General features: G+C 44.1%; 1 protein-coding gene across 1 annotated transcript in view; it reads left to right on the forward strand.

Moving 5' to 3' along the window:
* The window catches only part of VDAC2 (voltage dependent anion channel 2), a 46,892-nt gene extending 36,273 nt beyond the window's left edge, over positions 1-10,619 (forward strand). Inside the window, exons 5-9 of the mRNA XM_068255393.1 lie at positions 817-869; positions 1,025-1,252; positions 4,382-4,532; positions 8,022-8,079; positions 10,012-10,619. Coding sequence (XP_068111494.1) covers positions 817-869; positions 1,025-1,252; positions 4,382-4,532; positions 8,022-8,079; positions 10,012-10,103 — 582 coding nt within the window. The 3' untranslated portion in view covers positions 10,104-10,619. The remainder of the gene's footprint in view (positions 1-816; positions 870-1,024; positions 1,253-4,381; positions 4,533-8,021; positions 8,080-10,011) is intronic.
* The last annotated feature ends 3,256 nt before the right edge of the window (positions 10,620-13,875 follow it).

The following is a 13,875-nucleotide window of genomic DNA, read 5'->3' on the forward strand; positions in this document are numbered from 1 at the left end:
GTGCCCACCTACTTTCCACTATAGCCAGATACAGAATACCGAAGGGGCCAAAAAATGTTTACTATACGAAGTGTTACGCCCATATACTTATAACGGGGCTTGGCCGGAACCTGGACACTTAGTTCACTATATTTATTTATTAATTGTATTTATAAAGCGCCAACATATTACGCAGCGCTGACAAAATGTTTACTACTTTTACAGGTTACAGAAACATTACTTTATTTTCTTCAGTGTCTTCATTTTTGTTTAAAGGACTTCCGAGGCCAAAATTAAGAAAATCACACTGTACCTTTTTTTTATTAGCAGAATCCACAGAGGACGTCCTGCCCATCCTCCGCTCCGTTCCGCCATCAATGCAGGTCTTTCCGTTCCCCTATGGCTTGGCTCGACCCCACCGAACGGGGTCGTATCGATTCCACCTCTAAGATGGCCGCCGCCATGCTCCGCGGCCGCTCAGTACGCTTTGCACTTGGGGAGCATGCCGGGACCTAATACGAGGCGGGCAATAGGCTGCGCAGCCGCGCTAGCGGAAAAGCGTACTGCGCAGCCGCGGAGCATGGTGGCGGCCATCTTAGAGGTGGAATCGATGCAACCCGTTCGGTGGGGTCGGGCCAAGCCATAGGGGAATGGAAAGACCTGCATTGATGGCGGAACGGAGCGGAGGACGGGCAGGACGTCCTCCGTGGATTTTGCTAATACAAAGGTACAGTGTGATTTTCTTAATTTTGGCCTCGCAAGTCCTTTAAGTATAAATGTATTAAGAATACATTAATCAATTAAATATTTTACATGAGAGAATATGTTCTTCTACAGATCGCTAAAGGCTTAAAGCTGACGTTTGATACAACCTTTTCACCAAACACAGGGTAAGTATATTTTATTTTTCACCCCTCACTACTCTTTGCTTGCTCAGTTTGTATCCAAACTTACCAGACTCTGGAAAATATTGATTTCGACCCCCCCCCTTCCCTTTTTTTTTTTTTTCTTTTTTTTGCTAAATGTATTTTATTTTTATCACTAGAAAGAAGAGCGGTAAGGTTAAAGCTGCCTACAAACGGGAATTCGTAAATCTTGGCTGTGATGTGGACTTTGATTTTGCCGGCCCTGCCATCCATGGCTCAGCTGTTGTGGGATACGAGGGTTGGCTAGCTGGTTATCAGATGACTTTTGATAGTGCCAAATCTAAACTGACCAAGAACAATTTTGCAGTTGGGTACAAGACAGGAGATTTCCAACTCCATACCAGTGTGTAAGTATATATTAGTTCTTGTGCTAATGCCATAAACCAGTTGCTCAAGATATAATCTTATTTTTGATTTGCCATTTATCATGTTGTTCCTAATAATGTGTTGCTACGCCATCAAGCTAAACTAAAGCTACGAAAATGCATTCTGCATTTAAAGTGAATGGGAACCCAAATCTAAATAAAGTCCGATACTCGCCTAAGGAGAGGGAGGCGCTGGCTCCCATAGAGCATTCCCTCGCCTCTCCCGGTCCCCACTGTTGCGCTGGCTCCCCCGTATCAGTATTTGACCGTTTTGGTCAAATACGACTGTTTCCCCGCTGAAGGGAGGCTTTGGAAATGCTTCGGGAGATCAAGTCCTCCCGAAGACGGTCCGCTCTACACTGCACACGTGCGAGCGCCCTCTATGACGCACTTGCACGTGCGCAGTTTGGAGCCGTCTGTCTTTGTGAGGACTCTGCTCCCAAAGACTCCCGAAGTCCCCGCGGTGGGTGATATGAACGGGGGAGCCAGCGCAGCACCGAGGGCACTGGGAGAGGAGAGGGAAGGCTCATTAGGACCCGAGCCTTCCCTCTCCTTAGGTGAGTATCTGACTTATTTAGGTTTGGATTCCCATTAGCTTGAACTGCTTCATTTATGTATAAGGAGTCCAAAATATGCAGCTAAATATATTAGAGATCAGTGACTGTTCTTGTTGTCAGAGTAGCCATCACTCTCCTCTACCCCTCACCCCTCTGTACAATGATTATTCCCAATAATGTGTTGGCACTCCATTACTTGTCGTACCATCCCCCAGAGCTGCTGTGACTTGTTTCACATAAACATTCAGCCCATCTTCTGCCACCATTCTTACATTGCAGAAATAATCTTACTCCAAATAGAATATTTTGTTGGATTTATTTATTCCCAGTAAGTTAACTTTTTCTATACTTCAACTTTTTCTGACTCCTTAAAGTGGACCTGAATTTAGAACTTCTTCTGATCTAAAACATAAGCAACAGCATAATGACCTTTTTAAAGAAAAACATTTTTGTTACAGCTGATACAACTCCTCCAGTAAATATGCAATGTCTACGTCTTGCTTTCATGGAAGCAGACATATGGTTAACATCCTATGTTTACAAATTAGCTGCTCTGCCTAGGAATTATCCAATCAAATTATTTATAGGTCCCCAGACCTTGTCAAAGTGATGGGTTTCGTCTTCATGTCTCGCATAAATGTTTATATAGGTACTAGTGGCCTAAGCCCGTTTGAAAATGGGCTCTAGGTCTGTCATCACTGTGCGCCCCCGCCCGCCATGTGCCCCCCCCCCCCCCCTTGCTTTACGTCCTGTCCCAACAGCTGTCAGTGCTTGACATGTGTAGTAGCGCAAAAGCACTGACACACGGACAGGACGCAGGGACACTTGCCAATTATTAGGTAGGATTTCCTGTTAATGTTTCAAAGGATTTATTAAACATTGAAGGCGGCTCACCCTGCTGCAGGCAAACTTTTGGGTGGTGTTAAAGGAGCAGTATTACCCAAAAAATGTAAAATACGTGTAAATGCATACAAATAAGTATGTTTCTTCCAAAGTAAAATGAGCTATTGATTACTTTTCACCTTTCTTTTCACTTCTCACTTACAGTAGTTAGTAGAAATCTGAGAGGTTTTTGACTAGTCCATCTCTTCATGGGGGGTTCCCAGTATTTCATTTTTTTCACTCCCTGTAAAAGGATCTATACAAAGATGGTGGCCAGCCAGCCTACTCCCTTACACACTATTCTTGCAGATGGACTGAGCAACTGTCGTTTACATAAGTGCTTTTGAAAATAAAGAAAACTGAATCCTCCATAAGGAGATGGGCTAGTCCATAACCTGTCAGTTCTCTCAGATTTCTACTACCTACTGTGAGTAACAGCAACATAGAAGAGAAGTAATTTATAGCACATTTCACTCTCGTAAAAATCGATTTTATTTGTGTGTTCATGTATTTAAAATTTTTGCGCAATTTTCCTTTTTAATGCTATTCCCCCATTTATCTAATTTAGGTACTCGGCTATTGCCAGCGGCCGAATTATTTCTTCTCCACCCCAATTTCAGCTTTGGCTGTCGCTGGCACCTAAACTAGTCACGGAGTGCCGCCATGGCCGTAACTCTTTTCACGGGCTATGGCAGCGCTCCAAAGCATTGCTCCAAAATTAGCTGATTTGGTCCTGTGAGCTTTCTTTTGGATAGCGTTTCACAACATTAAGCCCATTTTTCAGAAGTCAGGAGCGAGTTTCTTTTCTGTTCCATTTCAACATGTATAGAAATTTCCTATCAGTTGGAGACCGATTTTTAACTGAGTATAACAGGATAACCCTTCCTTTGCTTAGGACATTGTGTAGGCAGATCCGCTCACACTCATAGTGGAGATGCTGCTGAATCAGATGAAATAGATTTAATAAAGTGGCAGATTTAATAAGATCCCAACTTTAAAATCTTGTTTTCTGATGGGACCTTCTTAATCACTAGACAATGGCCCCAATTCATAACGTATTTCCGCATGCGGTAATGCAGAAAACAGCTAAAGTTACCAAACCTTTTGTATAATGTAAATTCATAGTCTGTTACCACATGGCAAGCTGTAATTGCTGACCAGTGAGGTAAATTTCTGACCTGTGCAGTAAATACCTCAACATATGTCAGTAAATGTCAATTCACAAAGATGACAGCATGTGGTAAGGCCAAGTAACATGACAGACTGAAGCAGAGAGCCAGTAGGAAGAGGCCCCCCCCCCCCTCCTCCTACACTCTATTGGTTTCCCCCCCTCCCCCCAGCAGCAGAGAGTAGATGCAGCACAACAGAGATTTACCTTGCGGACCGTAACCTTTTAGGCTCCCAATTGAAGAATACCGAATGTAGTATTTTAACTACCTGATTTTTTTTTTTTTTTTTTTTTTTTTTTTGTCCTTTTATTAATTGAAGCAAACATCCTCTTATAATGGTGCAGCAATGGTGACAGAGTACACGCTCAAACCATTTCTTCTGCAATTTGAAAAACACAGTTAATAGTATGTTAGTCACCTCCTCCCTTCAAGTGCGGTGCAGGTGGTTTGTCTGCATGTATGGCAAAGTGTTAATTTTTTCCTGTATTCTTGTTTCTCTTCAGCAATGATGGATCAGAGTTTTCAGGCTCCATCTACCAGAAAGTCAGTGACAAACTTGAAACCGCAGTTAACCTAGCATGGACAGCTGGCAACAACAGCACCCGTTTTGGCATAGCTACCAAATATCAGCTGGACTCTCATGCATCTATATCCGTAAGATTTATATTTCCAATGTATATCCAAAAGCAATGTTTGTACTGGTGGGATGAGAAATGGGCAGGAAATGGATGGTGACACTAGAAACCAACCAATGTAATATTTTGTCTGTTATTGAAATGTCTTTTTAGATGCAGAATTTGCTTTGAGATGGAATTTGCCCTCCGACTTTTCCATCCATTAAACATGGGCAGGAACACAGCTATTGCTGTTATAACTTAATGAACGTTTACATTTTTTATTTTTTTTAAAGCTAACCTAAATTCAGAACTTCCTGTCTGCTTTAAAAGATAAGCAACAGCATAATTACCTTTAAGCCCCTTTTAAACCTTGTGTGTTACTGCAAGCACCACACTTAAAACATGATGCTTGCGATGATGGTAGTCTATGGGCCACATGCATAATGTCAGCAACGGAGCATGGTGCTTGCACATGTGTGGACTGACTGGAATCCCTGTGATGTACTCCATTCTGGGCAGGAAGTGCATCACTGAACAGGGGGCAGTGCTATACATATGACCCTGTCGGCGCCCTTTGCTTCAGGATCAAATGTTTGTAATTCGTTGCGGTGGAATACAGCAGTGGCTTCACATCCCCACCACAACGCAAAAAATACATATGAAAACAGAGATCCTGTAGTGTTTACTTACTGCTTTCATGGGAGCACAGAAAGGGCTAGCCTCCTGTGTTTACATGTTGGCACAGAAGTCTGCACAGTTCACACAGCTGATAGCCCTTCGTTTACACATGCTGAGTTCTTGCAGATAAGGGAGAATTCCAGGCTGTACTCCAGAATTTCTCAGTGTTTTCCTTGTCTCCTGTGCAGGAGTTTAGGTACAATTTAAGTAATTTGATTTCCACCAGGCGTATTTACGAATGAAAGTTTAAGTACTAGTGTTCTTAGTGAGTAATTACATATCACATACTAGATCATAAACCCTAAAAATCTAGGTGAATGAGAACTTGACAGGGCAAACCTTTCCAAAGTCCGACAAAAGAAACATGAAATAATTTGGTGTGGCCACCCTTTGTATTTAAAATAACATGAATTCTCCTGGGTATGCTTTCACAGTTTATCTGTTTCTCACAAATTTATCTGCCAAGTACCTTTAGAGCAGTGGTCCTCAAACTAAGGCCCGCAGGCCGAATGTGGCCCCCTGAGGCTTTTTTTACCGGCCCCCACACAGAAAATGTATTACTTATAGATGCGGTCAGCTACATCTTTAAATATTAGTGGTCCACATATAGAATAGCAGTGCTGGCACCACCCATCCACATGGAAGACAGAAAGCAGTAATTTCGCTGGTTTCCAATCAAATTCCACATCAGGTGACTGCTGTCCAATTGGACTGCAGGTTGTTACCTGGGTATGCTTCACAGTCTGGCCCGCAAAGACTCCTACATAATCTTATGAATACTCCGGCCCCCCAGTAGTCTGAAGTATGTAGACCCGGCCCTCGACCCAGAGGGACCGAAGCCGAAAGATGGAAGCTGTAGTTGATCCATGGGGAATATAGTGAACCCCATATGGACAGGTGGCTAGTAATGCTCATCACTCAGTGTTAGCAGTTGACACAGTGGGGTTGCACGGCAGAAGGAATTTGCTTCATGACACGTTTGGTGCAGGCACTGTAGAGCTTAGATGTGCTTGTATAGGAAGGACACCTCCATACTACCCATAGCAAGCCCTCCTTGCAGGTCTACATGTACAGCTTACAGGCAGTAGAGGCACTCGGTGCATATCTTTGCCTTTGAAACAGCATCCCAATAGGACAATTTTTCAGGAAGGGTGGTCACACCAAATTGTTTTTATGTTGATGCATTTTAATAAAAACTACTTTTTGCATTATTTTTTTTAAAACCTAAGATTCTGATGACATTATCTACATCCCTGAGACTTAGATTATTCTGTTCTGGTTGAGGACTAGGACTTTTTTTTTTTTTTTTTTTTCCTGTATCTCGTTTTCAAAAATATGAATGCGCCCAGTACAATCTGGGGCTTTTGCATGATCCTAAATTAATCGTGTGTAAAATCAACTTTTTTAATTACAAGTAAGCCTCATTTAGTATGGTGAACAGACAAATTTGTACATCAATAAATGGTGTCAAGTGTAATGTCCTTGCTTCCTGCTCACATACCACGCAGAAGCATTGTGACAAGTCAGTGTTTACAGAGACTGAACTTTAAAGAGAATCTGAAGCGAGTATAAAACTCGCTTCTTCTCTTATATTCTGCAGGGGCATGTGTGCCCCTGCTAAACCGCCGCTATCGCGCCGCACAACGGGGGGTCCCTTACCCCCCCAAATCCCCTCCGTCCTCGCCAGGGATATCTTCTGCATTGAGGCAGGGCTAACGGCTATAGCCCTGCCTCACGCGCGTCTGTCAGTGTGTATCTCCGCCTGTCCCTAGGCCCCTCTGTCTTCCTTCACTGAGAGGGGCGGGGGAGAGGCGGCGATGCGCCGCTGATAGACACGCTGTGAGGCAGGGCTGCAGCCGTTAGCCCTGCCTCTAGGAGCAGCAAAATCTACGACCAATTTGGTTGTTGATTTTGCAGGGGGGGAATTGGGGGGGTAAGGGACCCCCGTTGTGCGGCGGGATAGCGGCGGTTTAGCAGGGGCACACATGCCCCTGCTGAATATAAGAGAAGAAGCGAGTTTTTTACTCGCTTCAGTGTCTCTTTAAGGTGATTACAGACCACAATAGGGTAAAGGGGTGCCCAGGGTATGATAAAACTATGTTTAAAAACAAATAAAAGGAAAAAGTGAGGTGGCTTACCTCAATGAAGACAATTTGTGTCGAGAAACAGCGAGTTGTATTATGCGCTGGCAACGCGTTTTGCGGGTCTAAGCCTACTTCCTCAGGCCAAATAAAGTGCCAGAATAGTAATTGAGCTATGATAAAGGCACCTCTATGGTACTTCTCTGGCATTTTCTGGGGGCCTAAGGAAGTGGACTTAGACCCACAAAACGAGTTGTCAGTGCATAATATGTGGGGTTTCTCTACACGAATTGTCTTCATTGAGGTAATCCATTTTCCCCTTTATTTTTAACATACTTTTATCATACCCTTGGGCGCCTCTTTACCCCATTGAGTTACCCACACTTCTTTGGAGGGTTGTGCCAGTCGGCCCCTTGAGGTTTGACCACGCTGGAACCTTCACTGGTTCTTTTCAAGAGCACGACCTGCGGCCAATGTGGCTGGACACCCAAGTGAAGTTGGTTTGTGTACTCAACCTGCCTGCTTATGGTTGGTTGCCCGGCTGCAACCTTCCTTTGAGTATTCAATCGCTAAATAATTTACATCACCCATTATTGTGACATACTGCACCATTGAGGCTCACGTTGTGTCTGTGTTTTTTTCGTTGTAGGGTGCTCTCAGATCACCCTCCACTTTTGCATGATTTCAAGCCGTTCAGAGTGCTGTATTGCTATATAATTATATAGCCTAATAATCTGACCACAAATGTTGAAAATTGTGTCTTTCAGGCAAAGGTCAACAATGCCAGCCTTATTGGTGTGGGCTACACCCAGACTCTCAGGCCAGGTGAGTGCTTAATATATGACTCATTGGCCCTTATTTATTTCACTTTATTTCTGTTTTCTCCAAGGTGATTTTCTTTTATCCCCCCCCCCCTCCCCATACCTTATAAAAAAAAATGCCACTGACAAGCAAGAAAACATTAAGAAAAAGACCGTTCTTTTTTTACTTACATTTTGATGCTTTTTCATTTGTAGTGTGCTGATAATTTTGTGATCTTCTGTTTAAAATAACGTCTCTCCTAGCAGAAAAAGTGAATTGAATATGGGCCTTTAAATACCTGAACACCTGCTGGATTGATGTCGCCCGACAGGAATTGGGATTGATCCCTCAGCCAACATAGCTGGGCCAATACTGTACAGATGCAGAGTCAGCTGTACAGCTGTCCACGCGTTCTTTTGTAATTTGGGGAAGCAGAGGGCCGACAGAGCAGCACAGACATGACTTCATGCAGTGAGAACAGAGTTATTGGACGTTACACAAGCCGAGTTGATCCAACTGACTGATCAATGGTTGGGGGCTTCTGTACGGTTGTGGAGTTGGAACAAATGTCATCCAACTCACGATTCCTCAGTTTGATCCTCTGTCCTAGACTCAGACTACTCTAATTAGTCAATGACAATCTTATCGATTTGAAAGTATGTAACATATGCAACATGTAGCATCCATAGGCCTTCCCTCTACAGACGTAAGTATGTTTTGTTTTTTAAATGTCAGGTTTACGTTAGGTTCCTTCAAGAGGACTTAAACTAAACATCCGATAAATGAGAATTAATAATTACTGTCCATTGTAATAAATTATACATAAGAAAGCTAAAATAATAGTCTTCTACCTTCCCCTTCTGCTATTAGCTATGTGAATACTCAGGTGTAGAGTACCTCCGTTTTCTGGTTTACCTGGCAACAAGCTCTGTATTTGGTCTCTCCCCTTTCACAATCTTTCTGTGGAGTGGTTTTATCCACGCAGATATCATATGGATGTGCTCATGATCTGGCTTCTTATGCACATTGATACGCAGCCAAAGTGGAAGTTTATCCAATCCCCTCCCTCTCTCGTGCTTATTGCCCTCTAAAACAATTTTGTGTGGCTTATCTGTTGCTGAGACTGTTTTTTTACACAGCCCTGAACAGCACATACAATCCTTTGACGTGACAGTGTGTCCAGAGTGATGAATTCGCCTCAGCAGTAACAGTGAAACTGTTTCCCAGAATGCTTTGTGGCTGGGGAAGGTTGTGCTGGGTTGAGAGGGAACCGTAGCGGCGGGGCTTAGTTAAAAATGTTGTGCTAAATTTGAAAGGGTTTACCTTTCTCCCAAATTTTTTTTATTTCCTCTATAAGTGCTGCTGGGTACAATCTCTAAAGTTTGGGGTTTTTTTTTGTCAACCAAAGGTTTTTTTTGAGAAAAGATAAAGCAGTACATTACAGCAAATCTATAGGAACATAATAAAGGGGATTACAGACTTATTGCAATATCACAAATGAATGCGAATAACAGTATATATGAACAGAGTTGAGTGACATAATTATAAGCATAGGAATAGAGGGATAATAATAGATAAGAGGCATAATAGTAACAAGTAGTAGTGATAGCATTTACAAGGTGTTTAAATTAAAGTTTAGATACCCAACGATCCCATACTTTAGCATATTTGCCAGGACAATTTCTGTGTTGTGTTCAATCTAAAGTTTAGGTCCGCTTTAAGCAAGATGCAAATTTGTCTTGTGCCCATTTTTTTTTAAAGGAAGGCAGTCTGTGTAGAGGTCATCCCTTTCTACATATGCTTGTGAGCCGGTGGTTTCTTAATATTTAGAGTTTGAGAATGTGTGCATATATTTTACTTTTTAATTGTTTTACTGTATCTCACAAACATGAGTACACTTCTCACATTGTAAATATTTTATTACATCTTTCTGCTTTGATTTGTTTCTCTTCTTAGGGGTTAAATTGACACTGTCTGCACTGGTAGATGGAAAGAACATTCACTCTGGTGGTCACAAAGTTGGCCTTGGCTTGGATCTGGAGGCTTAAGCATTCCTACCTACTGTCTGCAAGCAACACCAAGGGATATCCAGGAATTTGGCCTTACCTACGTATTTGTTTTCAGTACCATAACCAGCAGAGCTTATATTTTGCCTCCCTCTCTGTCCCCAAATCACTTCAGACTTAGGACAGGAGCTGTATCAGGGTAGAAGTTGATATCTGGATGAGCCTAGTCACGTTTGCCTGATAATCTTCCTTACTGGGATCCTACCAGGAAGAACTCCTCTACATGTTACATCAATGTGTATTTAACCATTTTGTAGTGCTTCCCACCATAACTGATCCAGATCTGACTGAGGGAAACACAAAATGTACATGTGTATGCATGTCTGTTTTTATGTTCCTTTTTAAAGTTTGATAACGCTAAGTTCTCAGCAGTATCGGAGTCACAGATAAGAACACCAAGAGGGACAGCAGTTTTGAGTAAATCACCTTTATTTTGTGAGGATTTTTGATATCCCATACTGTAAGAATTATGAATAAAAAGAAAACTTACATGTATAAGTTGTACAAGTGTCTTTAATACACCATGTCTATATGTGCACATTCAAAATGTTGCTGCACTTGTAGAAATCTCCTCGTAAACAGCCTTTAAGTGTACCTGAGATGGTACACTGGCCCACTAGTTCTATTTACCTTGGGCTTCCTCCAGCCCCATGAGCACTGGGGCTTCCCTTGCCTTCCTTCTTGGCTCCCCCATTCTGGCACTATGACTCCCGGTAATCCAGTCAGTTCTGGCCCTATGACTACCGGTAATCAGGTCAGTCGCCGCCAGCCATTGCCTTCTGTGCAAGCTCGGCTGTGCGCATGCTCTTGCCGCAATGCCGTCCTCTGGATGCGTTTCAGGGGACGGAAGCGCGATGGGGTACGCACAAGGCTGAGCTGCGCATGTGCAGAAGGCCACGACTGTCCGGATTGCCAGGAGTTGTAGCGGCAGAACGGGGGACCTGAGGAAGCCGTTGAGGGAGGCCCCAGTGCTCATGGGGCTGGAGGAAGCCCCAGGTAAGTATAAATAAAAGCTAGGAAACTATCTGTTTTTTTGTTTTTCCCTTGGTATACACAGATCCAATTTTGATTGGTCAGCTTTACTACCTTCCATGTAGCATGAGGGTTAACAGATTTTGAGTACTATGAAGAGATTGTGTAGGTAAGCGCTCATGCTACACGGAAGTAGGAAAAATCGCCGCTCAAAATGGGATGTGTGTACCAGGCTTTGTTGGAAAATAATTTGAGTATACAGTTCTTGCACCCATTTCCAGAAATGTTCCCCAAAGCCAATTCTGTCAGACTGCGGATAGATAGGGCCACTCGACAGTGTCAACGGCTTTCGCCGTATCGAGTAAAGAAATGAACCTGCTACCGCTATTTTGATGTTGGCACTGAATATTCAGCATCTAATGGAAAATCTTCAAAGTGTTATTTTGGCCTGAAATAAATCCAGTTTGATCTTGGAGGAGAATCGCACTAAGACCATTGGCAAAAATTTTAGCAAGAAACTTAACATCTGTAGTTAAATCAAAGAGTTGCATTTCGGCAGCACAACAATCGGGGTCTCACGCAGTGAACTAGGGAGTATCCCTGTTTTTTGTTTTTTTTCCCCTTCTCTTTTTAAAAAAAATAGAATAAATTATTGAATAACCATTGGTCAAAGACCTTTTACATAAAAATTGTCACAAGGTAATGGTTACATCCACAATAGAATACCATACAGTCATCTATGAGTAGTGTGTAAAAATGTCAGGCCATTGCTGCCGGGGAGTTTTACCTGTCTTTGTATGGGACAGGTCCATACAAGATGGAATTGTTTAACCACTGCAGGGCCACAGGCTTGACCCCCCCCCCCCCTAAAGACCAGGCCATTTTTTTTTTGTCAAATGGGCCACTGCAGATTTAAGGGCAAGCTGCAGGGCCACACAGCACCCAAAAAGAGACCCCACCAACAGAGCTTCAGCCTATGACAGCGGCTCACTGCCGAGTCTCTGGAGGGGACAGCTGAGTCACATGGCTGTCCCCAGTGCAGCGCTGCTGTAGATGGCAGCGCTGTACACCCTAATTAGACGGTGGTTTTGCCATCTCAGTCTCCGAGCGGCTGGGAGACTGAAGGCGGAGTTTCATTCGGCCTACCGAGCAGGAGATGGTGCCCCATCGCCTCCCTACGCAGTTCTGTGCACTAGCTGCACACGTACGCCAGGGGTCATGAGACCCCTGGTGCACGTGCGTGGCTAGTGCACAGAACTGCGTGTATGTAGGCGGCGGCCGAGCGAACCCCGGCGGTGTTTGAAGATGGCCCAACGGACCTTGGCGGCTCTGCACAGTGTTAGGGCAGCCGGTGTCCCTGCCTACCGCTGCCACTTAAGAGCGCGCTGCGGGACCCACGAGGAAAGGAGGATGCTGAAGAGGATCGCTGACGGCCAAGGGGAGGATCACGGCTGCAGGATCTGGTAATGTATTGTGGCGGTTCAGCTTCCCTGCACACTCTGCATTCATTTTTCTGTAGCTTTAGAATATAAGATTTGGGGGAGAAAAAGTGCGTCTTAGATTCCGAAAAATACGGTAGTTTGTTCCATGGTCAAAAAATACAAAGGTACATGAACCTCTGGAATTGCCAGCACACATGCAACAGATTTCCAATATTACCTACAGATAGTCTTTTATCTGGTGTGGTAGGGTGTCTTGGGCCCCCTGCAGAAAAGGACACAGAACACAACCACAGAAGACCAAATAGCATACTATGTTGTGTATATACTGTAAGTTGGTGAATGAAAAAAAAACAGCGCTACACACAAAGGTAGGTTGCAGGGGGGCAACCAACCACTTGAAGCAGGTGGAGACTATGAACCAGACTCCACTCGGTGTGTCCAGCTGGACTGGTTGTGGTCACTCTCTTGGTCGTACAAGGCTGGCTGATGCAATTATTTACACCATGCAGGGTCTGATAAAACCCCTCTCATAGCTTGTGTGAGGGGATGATACTCAGTACAATTGGGAATAAGAGGTGCCCAGGAGTGAATAAAACTAAATTAAAAATAAGTGAGGTAGCTTAACTCAGACCGTCTCTTTAGACAAAAAGCATTTATTAAAGCACAGGCAATGCATTTCATGGGTCCAAGTCTGCTTCCTTAGGCCAATAACTGCCAGTGAATCAGAGCCAGTTAATATCGAGTGCCTCTCCTATTCTGCTGCCAGCAAAGCAGATCTTTATACCCAAAACAAAACATGCATACAAAGACAAAAATCAACCCTATCTGGGTTAAACATACTGCTGGGGAAACTAGGAACCCAGCACATGAGAAATGACATAACTTAAAAGTGCAATGAAGGAGAATTCACATAATCCAGAGCAAAGTGTATATGTCCTTACAAACCCGCATTTAAAGTAAAACTTCACCTTTTCGGGACCACGTGCATTAGATTCTACGCCGCACTTGTGGCTGTTCTAGCCTGATGCGGCGTAGAATCTACGCCGGCCCGCAATTTCCGCTCCCGACGCGATCGTGCGCACCCGGAGGGGGAGATAAAGCTGGCATATGACAGCCGACATCTCCCCCGGGTGATCAGCAGCCATCGCGTATGGCTGCTGATCACGTGATCACTACGATCGCCGTCGGATCGTAGTGATCAGTTTGACAGCTGCGGTGGCAGGGGGGGGGGGGGGGGGAAGAAGAGGATCCACTTACCTCCCTGCCGTTCCCGCGACGATCGGCGCCCCCTCTGCTCTGGCCGGCATCTCCGCTCCATCTGACGTCAGCGGCAGGTCCCG

Source organism: Hyperolius riggenbachi, chromosome 10 (assembly GCF_040937935.1).
Source record: "Hyperolius riggenbachi isolate aHypRig1 chromosome 10, aHypRig1.pri, whole genome shotgun sequence".
NCBI lineage: Eukaryota > Metazoa > Chordata > Amphibia > Anura > Hyperoliidae > Hyperolius > Hyperolius riggenbachi.